Source organism: Diadema setosum, chromosome 7 (genome assembly GCF_964275005.1).
Source record: "Diadema setosum chromosome 7, eeDiaSeto1, whole genome shotgun sequence".
In the NCBI taxonomy this organism is placed as follows: domain Eukaryota; kingdom Metazoa; phylum Echinodermata; class Echinoidea; order Diadematoida; family Diadematidae; genus Diadema; species Diadema setosum.
In genome coordinates, this window is record NC_092691.1 from 4,142,366 (window position 1) to 4,160,048 (window position 17,683).

Sequence of the window (17,683 nt, forward strand, 5' to 3'; positions counted from 1 at the left end):
ATTGTTATGCTCTTGCCTATATTTTCCATTATTTTATACAGAGCAAATAACAGTCTTACAATGGAATGAAAAACACAGGTTCTGTCGGATTTTTCTCTTGGGTTTATGATAATGTGTCGGATGCTAGTCACGTGAACAACGAGATGCCGTTTATATGACTTTGAAAACTCAGGGTGATCTTACTATATTGTGTGTGTGTGTGTGTGTGTGTGTGTGTGTGTGTGTGTGTGTGTGTGTGTGTGTGTGTGTGTGTGTGTGTGTGTGTTATCTGTCCGGTCATATACCGGTAGAATAAGTTATGTGAATTATCAAATCGTTGAACGACCATTGTCATCTTTAAGTATAATATCTTATTATCGCAAAATGAGTTACTTAGTTACTCCAACCAGGCCTGTTCAGTTGAGGTATTTGCAATTGAGGCTGCTGAAAACAAACAAACAAACAAACAAACAGTATGCCCTGATAAGAAAATACAGGATATTTGAAATCAGAATTTCGAAAGTATTTGTTGTTATCTCACAAGGTGTCATTCGAAAGTTTTTTTTTCTCTATCTTATTGTGGACTTACTTCAGTTTTTGTTTGTAAAAATGTCGCTTGGCCCATTTTGCGATAAAACTCTTCATAATAGATTGAAGAGTTTGTTCGCAAAAACTGATAAGTCCATATTTGCCAAATGGAGATATTTACGATTAAAGGTCAAGAAAAATAAAGAGAATAATAAGAAAATTTTTGCTTCTTTTGACCATAACTTCAAAAATGTACTTGTAGTGACCAATATATCATTTAAAAGGTATTATTTTGTACTTCATGACAGAGACCGTACTTCAAAATCTTCAAAAATGGACTTATCGGATTTTGCGAACAAACTCTTCGATTTATGATACAAAGTGTATGTAAATGTATGCGTATAAAACATGCTATTATAATAAATTGAAAGATAATTTATAGATACATGCATAGATAGATTTAGGGATGAGTGGATGAATAGAATAGATAAATGTATGTATAAAAAAAAAGAAATAGATGGCTCAAGAGCTAGCTTACTAGAGTCTGTATACACCAAAGAGTATGGTTATTGGAAGATACTCTTTAGTATACAAAAACACTGTACGAGTACCAAAGAGTTTTTCCTCAGTGGGTAACAAAGGGTGGTAAGAAAAATCTTTTCGACGAGTACAGAAAAAAAAATAAAATACCGTACTAAAAGTATTACGGTGTGAAAAGAATGAGCGCGCCCTCTTGAGATCTAGAGGTCGACGGCGCGTGCGATGGACTCAAAACACAAAAGTGGACTGCATGCATAGAGCTGTATTTACTTAGTTCGGTGGTATTTACCACAGATATAAATAGGTAGATTGATCAAGCCCATTCACAACCCACGCGTAGCTTTATAGCCAGTTGCGCGCACATTACATGCCGCCATTTTGATTAGTCTTTTGTTACGTCACGGCTTGCGATGAACAGGAAGAGGTAAAAAAGAAGAAGGAAAAAAAAAAAAGCCAGCGTAGGCCTGCGCTATGCTGCAACTCTGTAAACCCTGTTCTGCGCACGCAAGTCGTGACGTAACAAAAGACTAACCAAAATGGCGGAGATTGCGTGCGCTGGCTATGCTTTCGGACCCCACTTGAGCATTCTACCTATATAGTTCTGTGGTATTTACATGTCGGCTGGAGGTCACGTTACTCAAATCAATCCCGTCACATGATCATGTGTACTCAAGTGTGTATGTACTCGAAACGACACACTCACTGTGCTCACTGGGTGAATGGATGGAAGAGGTAGCACGACAGCAGAGGAAGAGTGACTTGAACTGACGTACATTAGTTCTTAACTACTGGGAATCACATTAATCGCAGTCGGAAATACGTGACAGCACGTCTACTTGCATACAAGAGTCAAGAACCTAAAAAGCAGGGCTCGTCATGTTTATCAAAATTCATCGCGAAATGAGCGCCACGTTTTTCGTCCTAATTTTCCTTTTCCTGACGTCTTTGTCGCGGGTGAATTGTGAGGCCTCCGATGACAATCAACGAAATGTAAGTAAATTTAAATTAGGCCTAATGATAGAGTTGTCTTGTGGTAGATTCTACATGTAACTTGTTAGTAGGTCCTAGACTCGAGAACTTCTATATAAATTAGTCTGAATAAAATTTACTCTTCATGCTCTTATTGTCTACTTCTCGACCGTCATTGCCAGTGGACGGCAGTCAGTCATTGTCAGTACAGTAGACAGTAGACTCTGAATAGACGATAAAAAAAGAGGGAAGCCAAGTCAAATGCAGCATAAATTCTGTATAAACATAACAGCTATGAACACTTAACTGTTAAATTTACCACTGACCAGCTTAAAATCTGTAATTCGTTACACCTCCCCCCCCCCCCATAAACATGCTAATTCTTGGATCATTGCGACATTGTCTTTTGGTGGTTTTACTTTTTAATCATACTAGGCCTATAGTGTCTAATGTTAATTGTGACAGGTATGTCAGTCTGTATAGTGTATGTGAAACCCCAGATGGGTATTAAATTAAATTAGAGTAACATACAGTTTTACTAGAATAGACTGTATCACCAACAAAGGAATGAGTCCCATCCCTTTACTTTTAGCAAGTGCCCATCTGCCATCAAGACAACATGATTGTTACAACAGTCTTGTCTGACTATTGTGGAGTACACCAGCTGTGTTTGGGACCCTCGTACAAAGAGGAACAAAACCAAGGTCAAATCCATCCAATGCAGTGCCGTCTGCTTTGTACACTACTCACGAGAAAGCAGTGTTACTACCACACCACGCTAGAGCAGCTGAAGTGGTAGACAGAAAGATCCGTCTGTCCGGAGGACTCTTTTATATTTTACCATTAACGCTGTCCTACGAGGGGATCCGTGAAGCCAGACGCAGTCTCCGCGGAACATTCCCCGACGGACAGATACAGACCGATCTTTCGGTCAACTGAAGTGGGTAACTCTCAAACACCGTAGAAACCAAAACCACATTGCCAACGCAACAATCTCATTGACATGATCCCTGATGTGATGATTAATTGATTCCACTCAGCACTCAAACTAGCGGACACAAGAGGTTTATCATTCCCAGAATCTGCACATGTATGTACAAAATGTATCACTAAGTTCCTGAGACTTATGAGAGGGATGTTTTTCCCAGACACCATCCGCCTGTGGAACCACCTGCCTCAAGATGTAGTGAACTTGACATCACCTGACATAGATCAAAGATCAAAGATGTCACTTTCAACTAGCTACTCAGGGCAGAACAGAATGATTTTAACAACTTTTTTTTGGAAGAAATAGCCTATGTTTATATTTTTTGTGCACTTTTATGCCTTGAGTCTCATGTCTAAGTGTCACGTAGGAGAGCCCACCAAAGGTGCGAGTACAATAATCTCAGGAGGTTCTGCACAGTACAGGAAGAAGAAGAAGAATCTACACATAGATCTATGTAGAGTCCTGCAGAAAGTCTAGACCAGAGAAGTCTAGAACCTGCTGTCTATTGAGTGTAAATACTACTACTGTACTAGAATCTAATTACAGTATCTAGTCCAGAACTAGAGACTTGTATAGTATCTACTATAGTAGTGTTAGGAGTCCAGTTTCTAGATACATCTGACATGACACTGTCTGCCGTCTCTGAATAGAATACACATGTATGTCTGCTGCAGTTTAAGAAAGCAGAGACTCCACATCTTTCATGATACCTAGAAATTTACTACATGTATGTTACTGGTACACACAGTAGGTCTACAAATTCAATACCTGACACTGACAGTGCTGAAAAAAAAAAGTAAAATAAATATATTTGCAATTCAAGGAGAAACATTTCTAAAGCACAACGTATTTAAATGTTGAAAAATGTTAAAAATGTTGGTCTTGGGATGGTGACAGGCAACAAATCTGACCAAAGTTTTGTTGTATTTTCAACACAAAGTGATATGTACATTGTATGACAGCTCCCTCATATCAAAAACAACAACAAAAAAAAAAAAAAAACTCACCATACCCCTACACACTGTAGTGCCCTGCCTGTTTTCCTAATGCATTCTAAAAAGAAATGAGATCATTAACTGATTGGCATCTCACGTACTGGATCAAATGGTGGAAAGTTCAGTGAAAAGAATGTTTAATATGTTGTTTCATTTTTTGTATCATGGTCTAGCTGGACTAGATATACATGTGTATGATACTAGAACTACATTGTACAAGTATGTGTAGTGATGTGCTTTTATGTGTCCTGAAAGTGATTTGTGTAAATATGGTATTTGCTATGCTGTGCGTAAAGAAAGATAGAAATATAATTTTAATGGAATTGAATGAAAGTCACGATTGACCTTTTGCTTCCTGGTTCAGACAGTATGACTTGTGACTTCCTGGCCTCCTTAACAATAGCCACTCTTTGGTAAACAAACCTACATGTCCTTTCTTTCTGTCGTGTCCAAATACATACTTTAGTCCACGCCAAATTTTTACAGATTTGGCACTCAAAAACCAGTATTGCAAACAACCTTTACAGTGTACAATCTTCGAATCATATGCACAACTCTTCAACTTTGCATTTCTTATCCTACCGTACGAGCTGAAATTTTCGCATACAGATATTTTCGCGAATTGCTACTTGGAGGACATTTTCGCGTGTTGTTAATTTCGCGGTTGCGAGGGTCTAGCTGAACTTAGCCATTCACGCATTGTTATTTTTGCGTGTTGTTATTTTTGCGGTTCAAAGGCGATTCGCTCGTACAGTATTGTATTGTACATCATGTTTTAATAAGGTTTTGATTTTGATATTTGAATTCATACACTACCGCTATGAAGTAACTTAATGTACCGTACCGCTAGCCGATCTAAATTCCCGGTAATGCATGTCGCAAGAGCCGGCAGAGAATAACGGTTTTCTATCGGTAAATGAAAGATCTTTATTCTTACCGTACCGTTAGGTTCACCGTTAGACGAAGTACCGGTAAATGTAGAGCATTGAGTTACTTCATAGCGGTAGTGTAGGTATAACAGAATGGAATCAGACAACAAATACTGTAACTGTAGAGCCAGAGGTTTTGTCAACAGCTGACCTGAAATAACAGAGATTATAGAATTTGCAAATTTTACTAATTTTCAGTAAGTATACTACTTGCTGTACAGTGGAATTTGCCATGGATTGGGAGGAGGGATAATGCCATCAACACACAAGTCTTTCATTAACCTTGTACATAAATCACTAGTGTAAAATCCCCCTTTTTTCATTTTTTTCATTTTTTTTTTAAATTTACAAAGTGGGAATGTAAGTAAGTGTCCTTTGTAGCATATATATTTATATACTGTAATTGTATTTTTTGTGATAACTGCAGATATGATGTATGCAGGAAAGAGGATGTTTTCACAGTTTTCTGTACAAACCATGATGGCAGGAAGTTGTGAGCTCAATACATTTTCCTGTACCGGTATTGTCTTTCCAGTTAAATTCCTACAATCTAAAATTGAGTTTGTACTCATAACCGCTACGTGGAGATGAATACAGATCGAAGATATAATTTCCATCTGTGCACACTAGGTTGTCAAAGATAGTAGTGACTGAAAAGAGGTGATAGATTTTTTGTCATGCTCTGCAATCTGACACCTGAGGATTTATGTTGAAAACAGATGTGGAGGAGCCAGCACATGATATTTGTACACATTATGTGTACAAGTGACACTTTGATGTATCTTTTTGTTTGTGTGTGTCCTCTTTGTTCTTTGTTGTTGTTGTTTTGGTTTTTTTTTTTTTGGGGGGGGGGGGTAGAGGAGAGAACTGAGGAACCACAATCTGCAATTTAAAGGACAAGTCCACCTTCATATATGTGGATTGAGTGAATGCAACAATATTAGTAGAACACATCAGTGAAAATTTGGGGGAAATCGGACAATCCGTTCGAAAGTTATGAATTTTTAAAGTATCTGCGCAGTCACTGCTGGATGACAAGACTACTAGAGTGTATGATGTCATGTGCGTACAACTATATAAAGAAAATAAAAGGAGAATTTCACAAAACTTCACTTTTTGAATAAAGTGCACATTTCTTCTTGTTTCTGACATGTTAAGGGTAATATTATTCCCCCTGCCTTCTGAAAGAGAGAAGTCAAGTGTTCTTTTGTTATGCGAGAAAAGTGAAAATATGTTGAATTTTCTTTATTCTTTCTTTATACCGTTGTACACTTGTGACATCACAAGCTATAGTAGTCTTCTCATCCAGCCTTGAGCGAGCAGAAACTTCAACAATTCATAACTCTTGAACGGATTGTCCGATTTTCCTCAAACTCTCCCTGATGTGTTCTACTAATATTGCTGCATTCACCCAAACCACATGTCTACGGATGGTGAACTTGTCCTTTAATGATGTAGAGAACTGAAGAAACCAAAGAAAATGCTTTTGACATGTCCTGCCATGGCTGAGTGATTTATTGATCTTGACTTAGGTTGTGTATTTTGGTAGTCAATCAGTGTTTATAGGCAGGGCAATTCCACGGTAACTGACGTTACGCGGAAGGATTTTCATGAAATTGTTTACGTTGTAGTTTTGTGAATGAAAGCACCCGGGGCTTGTAATTAGCATTGATGAATGAGTTCATGAGAAAGAAGAAATAGGTGGAAAGTTTTCTCTCAAACTGCATTTCTTATCACATAGCAAGTGAAAATGTGTCCGGTGACTGACGTTACGGGAAAAGGACATGGGAAATTATGGTGGAGATTTAAATGGAAATACAAGTATCTCATGTCCCTGACTTGTAACCTTTATGTGTTTAATATGGCAATATGTACCTAGGTTCTTAGGAAAAGTTGTGCAAAATAATGTGCACTTTAGATATTTCCTTTTAGCACCATGCCAATTTCAGTGAAGGCATGACGGTAACTGACGTTACGTAACTGACGTTACGCTTACATTTGCCATAGGGTTTACACATGCAAAATCATGATTGAGAATAGTTTTGTGATATTTTATAATTCTGACCTTTCAGAGTGATTTGTTTGATATGGAATCATACCTTGGTTCATCAATTACAAATACACAAATGAAATGAAACATTAGTCCATTTTCTTTGTGTTCTATGAAAACTTAAAGGTAAGCATGTCAGTAACTGACGTTACGTAACTGACGTTACACATACTTTTGCTATGGGGTTTACAGAGAACTAATTTGTTTAACAGGTTATTATACTGACTGCAGTATACCAGTAATAATCCCTGGCATTTACTAAGCAACAAATTGACACAAAATTTAAAGACACAAATGGGATGGGGCCCTTAGGGGGCAAGCTCCCCCCCCCCCCCACATGCCCTAATGTAACACAGTTGAGCAAAAATAATGTAAATGCACCAGAGGATATTTCTTGACATATGTTTTAAGATTGAATGCTTATTCAACAGTTATGATTACACAGAGCCATTTAGATTCAGCAGTTCCAAGTATTTAAGTATTGATAGATTTTTTTTTTTGTTTTTTAATGAACTAGAAAGTTTCTATCTAGAGTGCCCCACCCATAATACCCTGCAGTACTACACAAAACACATATATTTTTGTGTGTAAAAAATATTCAGGTCATGGGGAAAAAAACATACAAATATCAACTCATAAATTATATGCATGTATGAAATCAACTGTGATATATTCTTCTTCTTTTCTTTATTTTACTCATTCTCCTTCAAGGCATTGTTAGGGCCACAAATAAAAATTTGATCTCCATCATCAATTGATTTAAATGAATATTATTACACTTTTGATATATTTCTGTGAAGAAGAAACATTATGCTTTTTTGGTCAAAAGGGCATTACTGGTTTATTCCTTGCTTGAAGTAATATAATTGTTTTTCTTTTCCTTTTCACTGGTATATCAAGGCTTGCAAAGACATCCCAGATCACAAGAAATAGGACTTTACAACGGAAGAATTCTAAGATCCATATTTAGACGAATCTTCCTGTTCATAATTATCGTGTATTACAAAATGTCCCTGCATGAATGAAAGTAATCAACAAATCTGAAAATTTTTTTACCCTAGAATCACCTCTCACTTTGAGCAACATCAGTGAACTTTGAGCAACATCAGCGTTAGTTTCAAACAGTAATGACAGTTTATGCCTTACATATGTATGTACCATAATACAAGATGTGCCATATTAACTTAACCAGACATTTGAGTGCAAGCGAAGAAATATATCTGTTTGTGCATTTGCCTTGAGGTAGAAACTTCACTAAGCTTCCAGAAAAAGGAAAAATGCTAGCAAAAGCAATCAGTAGTAAAGATTATAAAACTGTTGGTATACAGCTGTATACAGGCTTTTTAATAGAAAAAGGTGGTTACCATGCAACCACATCATTGATCAGGCCTACAAACTTTGGTAGCTTTATCATCCCGTAGGAATGTGAATGTACTGTATAGTAACTTGAGTGCATATTGCATGTGGTAAACCTAAACTTCCAGATGATTTAGCCTTAAACTTGTGCTGAACCTAAAATCAAAAGCTCAAGCCAAAAAAAAAAAAATGATACTATCATGATAATAATAAATAAATAAATTAAAAATAAATGAAATAAACTGAAAAAAAATGTATCCATGGACATGCCATGGTGATGACATCATTCCCTATCAAAGGGATAGCTGCTCTTTGTTGATAACCTTTGACTTGTCAGATGTATTGAAATGGCCTAAAGTCAAAAAAATTTGCCTTAGTTATAATTACTGTCATGGTAACTGACGTTATATACTGGTATATGACGTTTCGGTAACTGACGTTACACATTTTGTTCATCATGACTCTCCAGTATGGCAAGTATCCTTATCTCCGGTATTGAAAGGAAGGCATGTGGGCATACATTAGAAATCCCAAGTTACATCATACAGCTCACTTTCTTTGATGAATAAAGTTAAACATTCCTTGTTTTTGGTAACTGACATTACAGCCATCATTGTCAAACTAATTAAAAGTTTCTATCAAATTCTTTAAAGCAACCAGCTTTTTTTTTCCCATCATGTAGTAAAAGACTTCTCTGGTAACTGCATACATATAAAAGATTGTTGTTTAGAGTACTAGTAAAGTGGATAGACAGAGAGTAAGTTATGTGACAATACACTCTTTCTTACCATTGAGTTATAGGCATATTTTGGTGGCCATTTTGAAAATCAAAATGGCCGCTTTTATTGAAAAACATAATGATTCTTAAAACTTCAACTCAAGTATTGTCTGAAAATGTATGGTGTTTGAAACAAATATCATTTTGAATTTTTGGCATCCGTGTCCTATATACCATGGAATTGCCAACCAGTATGATAATGATAATGATATTATTATTATTATTATTATTATTATTATTATTATTATTATTATTATTATTATTATTATTATTATTATTATTATTATTATTATCATTATTATTATTATTATTATTATTATTATCATTATTATCATTATTATTATTATTATTATTAATATTATTATCATCATCATCATCATTATTATTATTAGTATTATCATTATCATTATTGTTGTTATTTTTATTATCATTATTATTATCATGATGATTATCATCATCATCATCATCATCATCATTGTTATTATTTTGGTTTTGGACCTGCCCAGATTACAGTGACGTACAATGACGGCTGCGACATTCCAGAGTGTGAGGGGGTCAATGGCACCTTCTACAACCTTGTCCACTACAGAGCAAAGGGGAGCTTGGATGCCATTCACTTTGTCTGGGCCTCCGTGGGAGCGCCGGGCCTTCTGATGGTGAGAACCAGTCTGGAGGCGAGGCTAAAGGTAGACTGGAAGAAGATGGTGAATGCGAGTGCGGATGCCATCAAGTTTGACCCAGCCAATGAGGTGTACGCATCCAGTGCTGTCGTCCTGTCAAGAGTAAGACCTCTATAGTGTGTGTGTTTCTTTGCCTGTTCCATTGTCCTGATGTTTTTTGTTTTCTTTTACATGTAGTTGTCCCTCCGCAGTTTGCAAGATTAGAGTCACAATTATCAGTGACTTCATGATCTCTGATGGAAAGTGTAGTAATCCATTATAAAAGAAACTTGACAAAAGTATATCTTGTCATAATACCTTTTTAAACTATGAACAGCTTACTATGTTATAGATGTTCTTGTGTCAAAATATTTTCTTTGACTTCATCCAGTGCCAAGCGGGTGTGAGATTGAATCTATACACATTTGAGCAAGACCAAGACCTGTGCACATTTTAACCTTGTTTGTTTTCCCTTGCCAACATATTCAAAGACATACTGTGCAGTAGAGTGGTTGTCATTTTTTTTATCAGTATGCTTGTTTCATGCTAATCATTGTAGGGAAGCTATAAATGGCATAATGAAAGGTTTGCCTATTTGTTTTGATTTGTACACATTTATATGCTTTGTTGAAATGGCAGCTGTTCCATTATGTGTCAATCATGTTATAAATGCTGTCTGCCAAATCACCTAGATGCCATTAAATATGTTGTATACCTTGCTTGATGAATCCTCAATTCTGATTGATCGAAATTGGGGGCATTAATGCAACAATTGCCGTCAGTTGTTCAAAAACAGCACTGAACTGCCCCATAGTACTAAACTGTCCTCTTTTTGGTATGTTCCTACACCATGTACTGTAAACATTTGCCTTCTGTAGCACAAGACGTGCAACATGATACTTTGCAATTGGTATAAAGTTCCTTTTAATTCTAGTTGGTATATAAAACAGATATGGACTGCTCTTATAGCTGGGGCATTGTTAATATTATCACTGTCCCCTATTCAGTCCATATCGGTATACTATTACCAGTCTTAACACCTTTTTTTTTTTCTCTCTCTCTCTCTTGTACTACCATACACAGATCATAGAGTATGATGACCCCAATGACACGGCTGAAATCACCAACATCACAAATCCTGTCAACACTGATAATCTGACATGGTCTAATGTCACCATATTTAGAAATAACAACACAGCTGTCTTTACGACTGAGCTAGGTGATGCAATAGCCGCTACCAATGGTTCTTTATCCATAGAGGTAAGGAATTTATATTTTATTTTATTTTATTTCATTTTTTGTAAGTGAAGGGGCAATTATAGACATTGTAAAACAAACAGGTCAAATACAGTATAGAAGTTGGATATGGACATGGGCCAAAGTTATAGAAATTAAATGGTTTTCTTGAAAAATGGTAGTTGCTGCAATTATGTATATCTTTGGCAGTTAATGTGAAAGTATATGTAAGCTGACATTTTCCAGTAGAGAATACCTTATTGATTATAACAGTTACTTTGTGCATTGTCCACCCCCCCCCCCCCCTCCAGGCCTAGTACATTGGCTGTACTCCACATCACAACTTAAACCACTCTCGAAATTGTCAGGAAAATCTGATTCGCAAAAAAAATAAAAAATAAAAAATAAACTTGCCGAATATATGGTGTATACAGATACGGTGTATACAGTAAATTTCTGTGAAAACTTCATGAACCAAGAGAATCATGCAAACTGCGGCTCTCTATATGCAGGTCCAGACAGCAGGAATAGAAGGGAGAATGGAAGAACTGCCTCATCTACAGCATACGTGCAACACCACCGAATTTTCGCTGATCCTCGATAACTTACAACAGACTTTCAACCATTCGAGATTCGCCATAGAACTCCTCGTAGTCCGGGACCAGGAAATGGAGAAGGATTCGGAAATCAAGATGAAAATCAACCCAAGTATTGATGATGAACACACTCCAGCAGTATTCGAAGTGAGTACATACAATGGAATTGAATAAGCATCAGCAAGTACATTACAGGGGAATCTCAATATAATGAGGATCTAAAAGCCATGGCAATTACCTTGTTATATCAGGTTTAGTGTAAAGACTTGGAACCAACAGAATCACCTTGTTTTGCGAAGGTTTTGTTATAAATATGCACCCGCTTTATAATGAGGTTCCACGAAGACCAAAAAGGACAATCAATAGCAATTACATTGCTAAGAGTATCTTTCAGTATTAAAAATTACTGCTGTGTTTCACGATCATCGCCATGTGAAGGGCCAGTCATATTTTAGTAAAAGTATCATAGATTTCAGATTTTTGTAATTTCAACGTTTTGTATTTGCAGTGGAATGATAATTCCTTTGCACAATGTACAACTTATGTCGGCTCTATTTCTCAAGTACCACTGATAGTCGGTATTGTTTTTAGACTGAGCTCATGTTGCCTGATGCTTGAGAAGTGGGCTTTAACCCATTGAGGACAAGTCCTGAGTATACTCTGGCAGGTGTCTATGGGAAATGCTTGTTGTAGCAAAATCAGTCCATCCTCAACGGGTTAAATAGAAATATCTCAATGCAATTTGAGCCACGTACACTTCTTATCTTACAATGTCTGTCACAAGGTACCACACATGATTTGCGGCACTCTCTGAGAACAATAAAAGTGTTACAACATACAGGGTTGGGTATCCTTTGACTTCATTCTTGTTTTGTTTTCTGTTTGATTGTTTTTTTTACAGACATATGAAGTATTGTTAAATAGAACAAGTACATCCAAACAAGGAAGCTATTTGCAGTGGAAACCAGTGGTGTATACAAAGCGTGATCGTGAGACAGGAAATTCGAAGCTGGTGAGTACTTTTCTCACTTCCAGGATATTACGGATGCCCAACTTGGTGTAGATGTGTGTGGCATGTGGGAGAGGTTCATACAACTGTATCTTTCCATCTGTTTTGAAAATTTTTTTTAAAGATTTATGTCGTAAATACATTCCGCTGACTTCCTCATGTTGTTTATGTAGTCTTGATGCAGTGAAGAGTGTCTATTGCCTGAAAAATTAGTAAATTTCAGAATGAAAAAAAAATGCACAGAGGTAACGATGTAGCTGTTTTTAAATTTTTCAAATACAGTAGTATAAATAATCTGATTATTAAAGATAAATGTTTTTATTCAAAATTGCTCATATAGAACTGCTTTGGTTCTGTAGGCTTTCACTTTTTCGAATTAGGGCATAGGTAAGTATGTCTTCACCATATGGTTTGTTCAAGTTCTTGGATTCTTTCCTGGCATATGTATACCAACAGTTCCTTGAGTATGAAATGGACATATTATTGTCATTGTGACTGATATGTGTTGCATTTGCTTGATACTAGCACTGTCATGTCCTTAAGTAGCCATGTTAGGTGATCATTGTTGCTTGGCAGACATTCTTTCTACAGTGCACTCCCGTTATAATGAACACGGTTATAACGAAATTCTGGTTACAACGAAGTAAAATTGAGGGCCGCAACATTATCAACTCTATGTATTTTTATTGTTTATTCATTCGATTATAACGAAATTTCGATATAACGAAAGAAAATTGCCGGTCCCGAGGACTTCGTTATAACGGGAGTCCACTGTATTTACAATGAACATGCAAGACATGGAATGAGAGACCAAAGGTAATGCAAGTTGTTCTTTTTTTATTTCTCTGCAGACAAAAGTGTACGAATTAAATGAAAACGCAAGCGAGCTTTGTATACCAAACTACAGTGTGGCGCACGCATACTACGGAGGTGATTTTGTGAAGGTTTTGGATGTCCGTGGTTTCAATATTTCGTTCGGTGTTTCTAAGGACAAGTTTTACAACAACACAAAGTACTATGTATGGTAAGTTGTTGACATGTACATCCCATTTTTTTTTTTTTTATGTGTGTGTATTTGTGTGTCAATGCGCCTCCATCGAGTCTCACTTTGTGTACGTTTATTTAACTCTACCTTTAACTTGGGGAAGGGGGCAAATTGACGCCCCTCGACATTTCGTGCAGTGATTCCACAATGCACAAAGATTTGCTGCACCATTTCTGAACTTTTATCATTGAAGTCTTCTGCATATTTTGATACCAAATTTGGGATGTCTAGTTACACTGTTCTGAAGTTACATAATGTTTTGTATAGATGCATGTCAGCCCCAAAACAGCTCAGATTTGTGATATTGTCTGAAAATCCAATGCAGTTTATTTTTTAGGTTAGAATTGATATAAGTTAGATTTTTCATTTTTTGATTATTGAAATGTATTGATTCCAATCTGGATAAGCTAGAAAAATGAAAAGCAAAAACATTAAAAAACAATAAAATATTTTTAAATATATTAACAGAACAATAAAAGAAATGAGATTGATTTTGGTCATGCTATTCTTTTTTTTTTTTTTTTTTTGGGGGGGGGAATTGTTTGATGTGTGTTGAGGAATACTGACACAAGAAGTTTGTGATGCCACAATACTGCAGTGATAATGAAATACACAGTGCACTCCCGCTATAATGAACATGGTTATAACAGAATTCTGGTTACAATGAAGTAAAAATTCAGGCTGCAACATCATCTACTCTATGTGTTTTATTGTTAATTTATTCGGTTGTAATTAAATTTTGATGTAACAAAAGAAAACTGCCGATCCCAAGGACTTTGGTATAATAGGAGTCCACTGTGTCTGTATGTAGAGATTAAAATTTGTAGTGAAATGTATGCATTTCCTCAACTTGTCACTGTGATAGGTGAAGGCAAATGCTACAAATGAAGAGCTTGATCGCAAAACGAGTTAACTCCATTCTTTTTCATTTGAAACATTTGCGATTAAAGCTTCTAAAAGACAAAGAAAATGATAAGAAAATATTGGATATCTTTCAATTGTTACTTCTCACATATTCCCTGTTACGTCACAAGTGAGGTTTCACTTGAAAGGTTTTATTTACACCAGTAGCTCCATATGATGATGGCGTGACTTTAAAATTCATGGAAATGGTGCTTAGCTCATTTTTCGATCAAACACTTGAAATGTACTGTCCATGCCTCTGAGAGAAGGTAGGTTAATTGTTCTATGTTCTACAAAACATACTTTTAGGGAAATTCATTTCCTTTTTTTTTTCTCGAGATCATTGTACAGTTGTGACATCACAAATTGCCCAATCATGACATCATACATTCTGAGCAAAATATTTGTGCAAACCATTAATGTATGTAGAGCCGTCTGTAGTTCAGAAACTACTTTCTAAACATAACTGATGAACTGAACCATCTTGATATCTGTACGAGCATTTTTATGATCTATTGAAACCACATTGCTGTGAATGTGTAATGGCTGGGGTAGATACCTGTACTATTTTCATTGTTGATTCATATCCTGCTTCTATTCTCTACAATCAAACAGATATTTTGCGACATGGGCTTGTCTTTGTCCTCTATCAAAGCATGTTAGCATTATTAGCAGTATATTTAGCAGTATTAGCATTTGGGCTTACTTTGACACACTTGTAAACACCCACGGACAGATGATTTGCATGGCTGAACAATGTGGAATTGAACAAAATTTTGACAGAAGAGTAGATTAATTAGGGTATGAATGATAACAATATTCAGTTGATGGGCTTGTTCTTTGTTATACTAGAGCACTAGAAAAAAACAATTGTTTATTGTACCTGAAAGGGCCGTGTATCTTCCGTATCCCATTCAATATCATCCAATATGATATCATTCTGATTTAAAGGAAAAGCATCAGAAGTTATATTAGGAATCATTTTCTTTGTTGTTATCTTTAATATTTTGATTATTATTGTATTATTGTGATCAGAATGATGATCATTGATAGCTGTAATTTGCTATTGACTGCAGAGCTATTTTCTTTTTCTGAAATAATATCCTACTTTGATGATCATATTTAGCATAAATGTGAAAGTTGGTGTCATTTCCACTTCAACTAGTTTTAAATAAGCTCATGCCAGAATTTTGCCAGAATTTTTGTGCCTCCGCCACGAAGTGTCGCCAGAGGCATTATGTTTTCGGGTTGTCCGTCTGTCCGTCCTTCCGTCCGTAATCAATTTTAATGGACAGCGTAACTAAAAAACGGTTCGAGGTATCGTAATGAAACTTGGCATGTGTATGTATGAGTGGGCGAAGTTGTGCCTATCAACTTTTGAGTGCACATGCTCAAGTTCAACGGTCAAAAGGTCAAGGTCAAATGCTCAAAATCTCACTATTTCCCCCATATCTATGCAATGCCTATAGGTATTTTCTTGAAACTTAGTGTATACATGAACTACCAAATAAAGATTCACCAGAGAGAGTTTTGGGTCATGAGGTTAAAGGTCAAAGGTCAAGTGAAAATGTTAAAATTTCACTTTTTTTTCCATATCTCACAAATACAATGTATTTCAAGGTATCTTCATGGAACTCAGTACATATGCATGTACTAACTGGCAGTGATCATCTTGGGAATTTAGGGGTCATGGGTGAAAGGTCAGGGGTCAAAGGTCAAGGTCAGCTCATCTACATTGTAAATGTCACTATTTCCCTCTTATCTATGCAATGCCTGCAGGATTTTTCTTGAAACTTTATTGTATGCATGTATTACCCAATTGAGATTGTCTTGGAAGTTTCTTGCCAAAAGGTCAAATGTCAAAGGTCAAGTGAAGTGCTAAATTTCACTTCCTCCTTAAATTTATAAAAGAGTCAAAAGTCAGGTACAAATCCTCAAATCCCCAAATACCTGCACTCTAAGACAGTGTAGCCATTCATCCAATTAAACCAAGCTCAAGGAAAGTGAACATTCAACACATTTGTGACAAACCTTTCGGTTTGATATTTTGCCAATTATGTGAAACTGTCATCACACATTGTCAAGACATTGTACTATAGACCTATTAAGAGAACCATGCATTATGACGGAGGCATACCAGTCGCCATAGCGACATTTCTAGTTATTTTTTATTTTTGCCTCTTTTTCTCATCTTTCCTCATCGCTAGGAGTAGCACCATGGGGTATGGATCTCCACCCACGGAGGGTCTCTCCATCCTTGTTATATCCATCATCTCAGCTGGTCTGGGCATACCTGTCATTCTTATGATTGTTGGCGGGGTTTACGTTGCCTGCCAACGAAGGCTAGCCACTCGCGGCGGTGGAACGTCCAAGTATGTCTCGATAAACAGCTAATATGACGGGGGCCCCCCTCTGCCAACTGTGTGTGAATTGAATTGGTATAGCAACCACTGGACTTTAAGTGGTCATTTCTGACCGAGTGATCATGAGGCTGTCAAAGACGGCAGACATGCCGGAGGACAATAGTATGGACATCAAATCTGCCAGATCGAATCATGGACAAGACATTGTAGCTTTTACCAAGAGGTGATAATTGCACTGTGTGTACTTCTTGATCTGGTGTTTTTTTTTTGTTTTGTCTTGAAGCAATTGAAATGCAGCACAGAAATGACATCATTATCACGCATGCATACTGACATTTCAAGATTCCATCCATGAATGATTTTTTGCTGGGTCGATTCATAGTCATTTTCTTCGTTTCCACTTGAAGAAATGCCATGTCTTAGTTTGCCAGTGAAGTAAATGAAGTGCAGTACAGAAGTGACGTCATTAGCCGTGGTCACACTGGCAAAAGATACCAAAGTTAAAGATCACGATCTGTAAGATCTTGAAGTTTTGCCAGTGTGACCGCAAACTTCCAGCAAAAATTCTAGCAAAACTTCTCGTGAAACTTCCTACTCTGACGAGGGAAAATTCCAGGAACCCCTACCAATCTTCTCGATCTTTTTGCGATGTACATGTAAACGCCAGCAACTGACACTTCGCAAAGTTCGTCAAGTGGCCAGTCCACCATCTGTTTGCTAGTAGTGCCTCTGAAGCTCGCAGCTATTACAAAATGTGTAT

The 17,683-nt window shown here is 36.6% G+C and overlaps 1 protein-coding gene across 1 annotated transcript; it reads left to right on the top strand.

The window, feature by feature from the left end:
• Positions 1-1,923: 1,923 nt before the first annotated feature.
• Positions 1,924-17,131, top strand: LOC140230931 (glycosylated lysosomal membrane protein B-like). Its single transcript, XM_072311071.1, has 7 exons — positions 1,924-2,037; positions 9,619-9,894; positions 10,855-11,031; positions 11,520-11,750; positions 12,505-12,615; positions 13,464-13,636; positions 16,768-17,131. The coding sequence occupies exons 1-7, from the start codon at positions 1,924-1,926 to the stop codon at positions 16,952-16,954; spliced, it is 1,269 nt and encodes a 422-aa protein (XP_072167172.1). The 3' UTR covers positions 16,955-17,131.
• Positions 17,132-17,683: the final 552 nt, after the last annotated feature.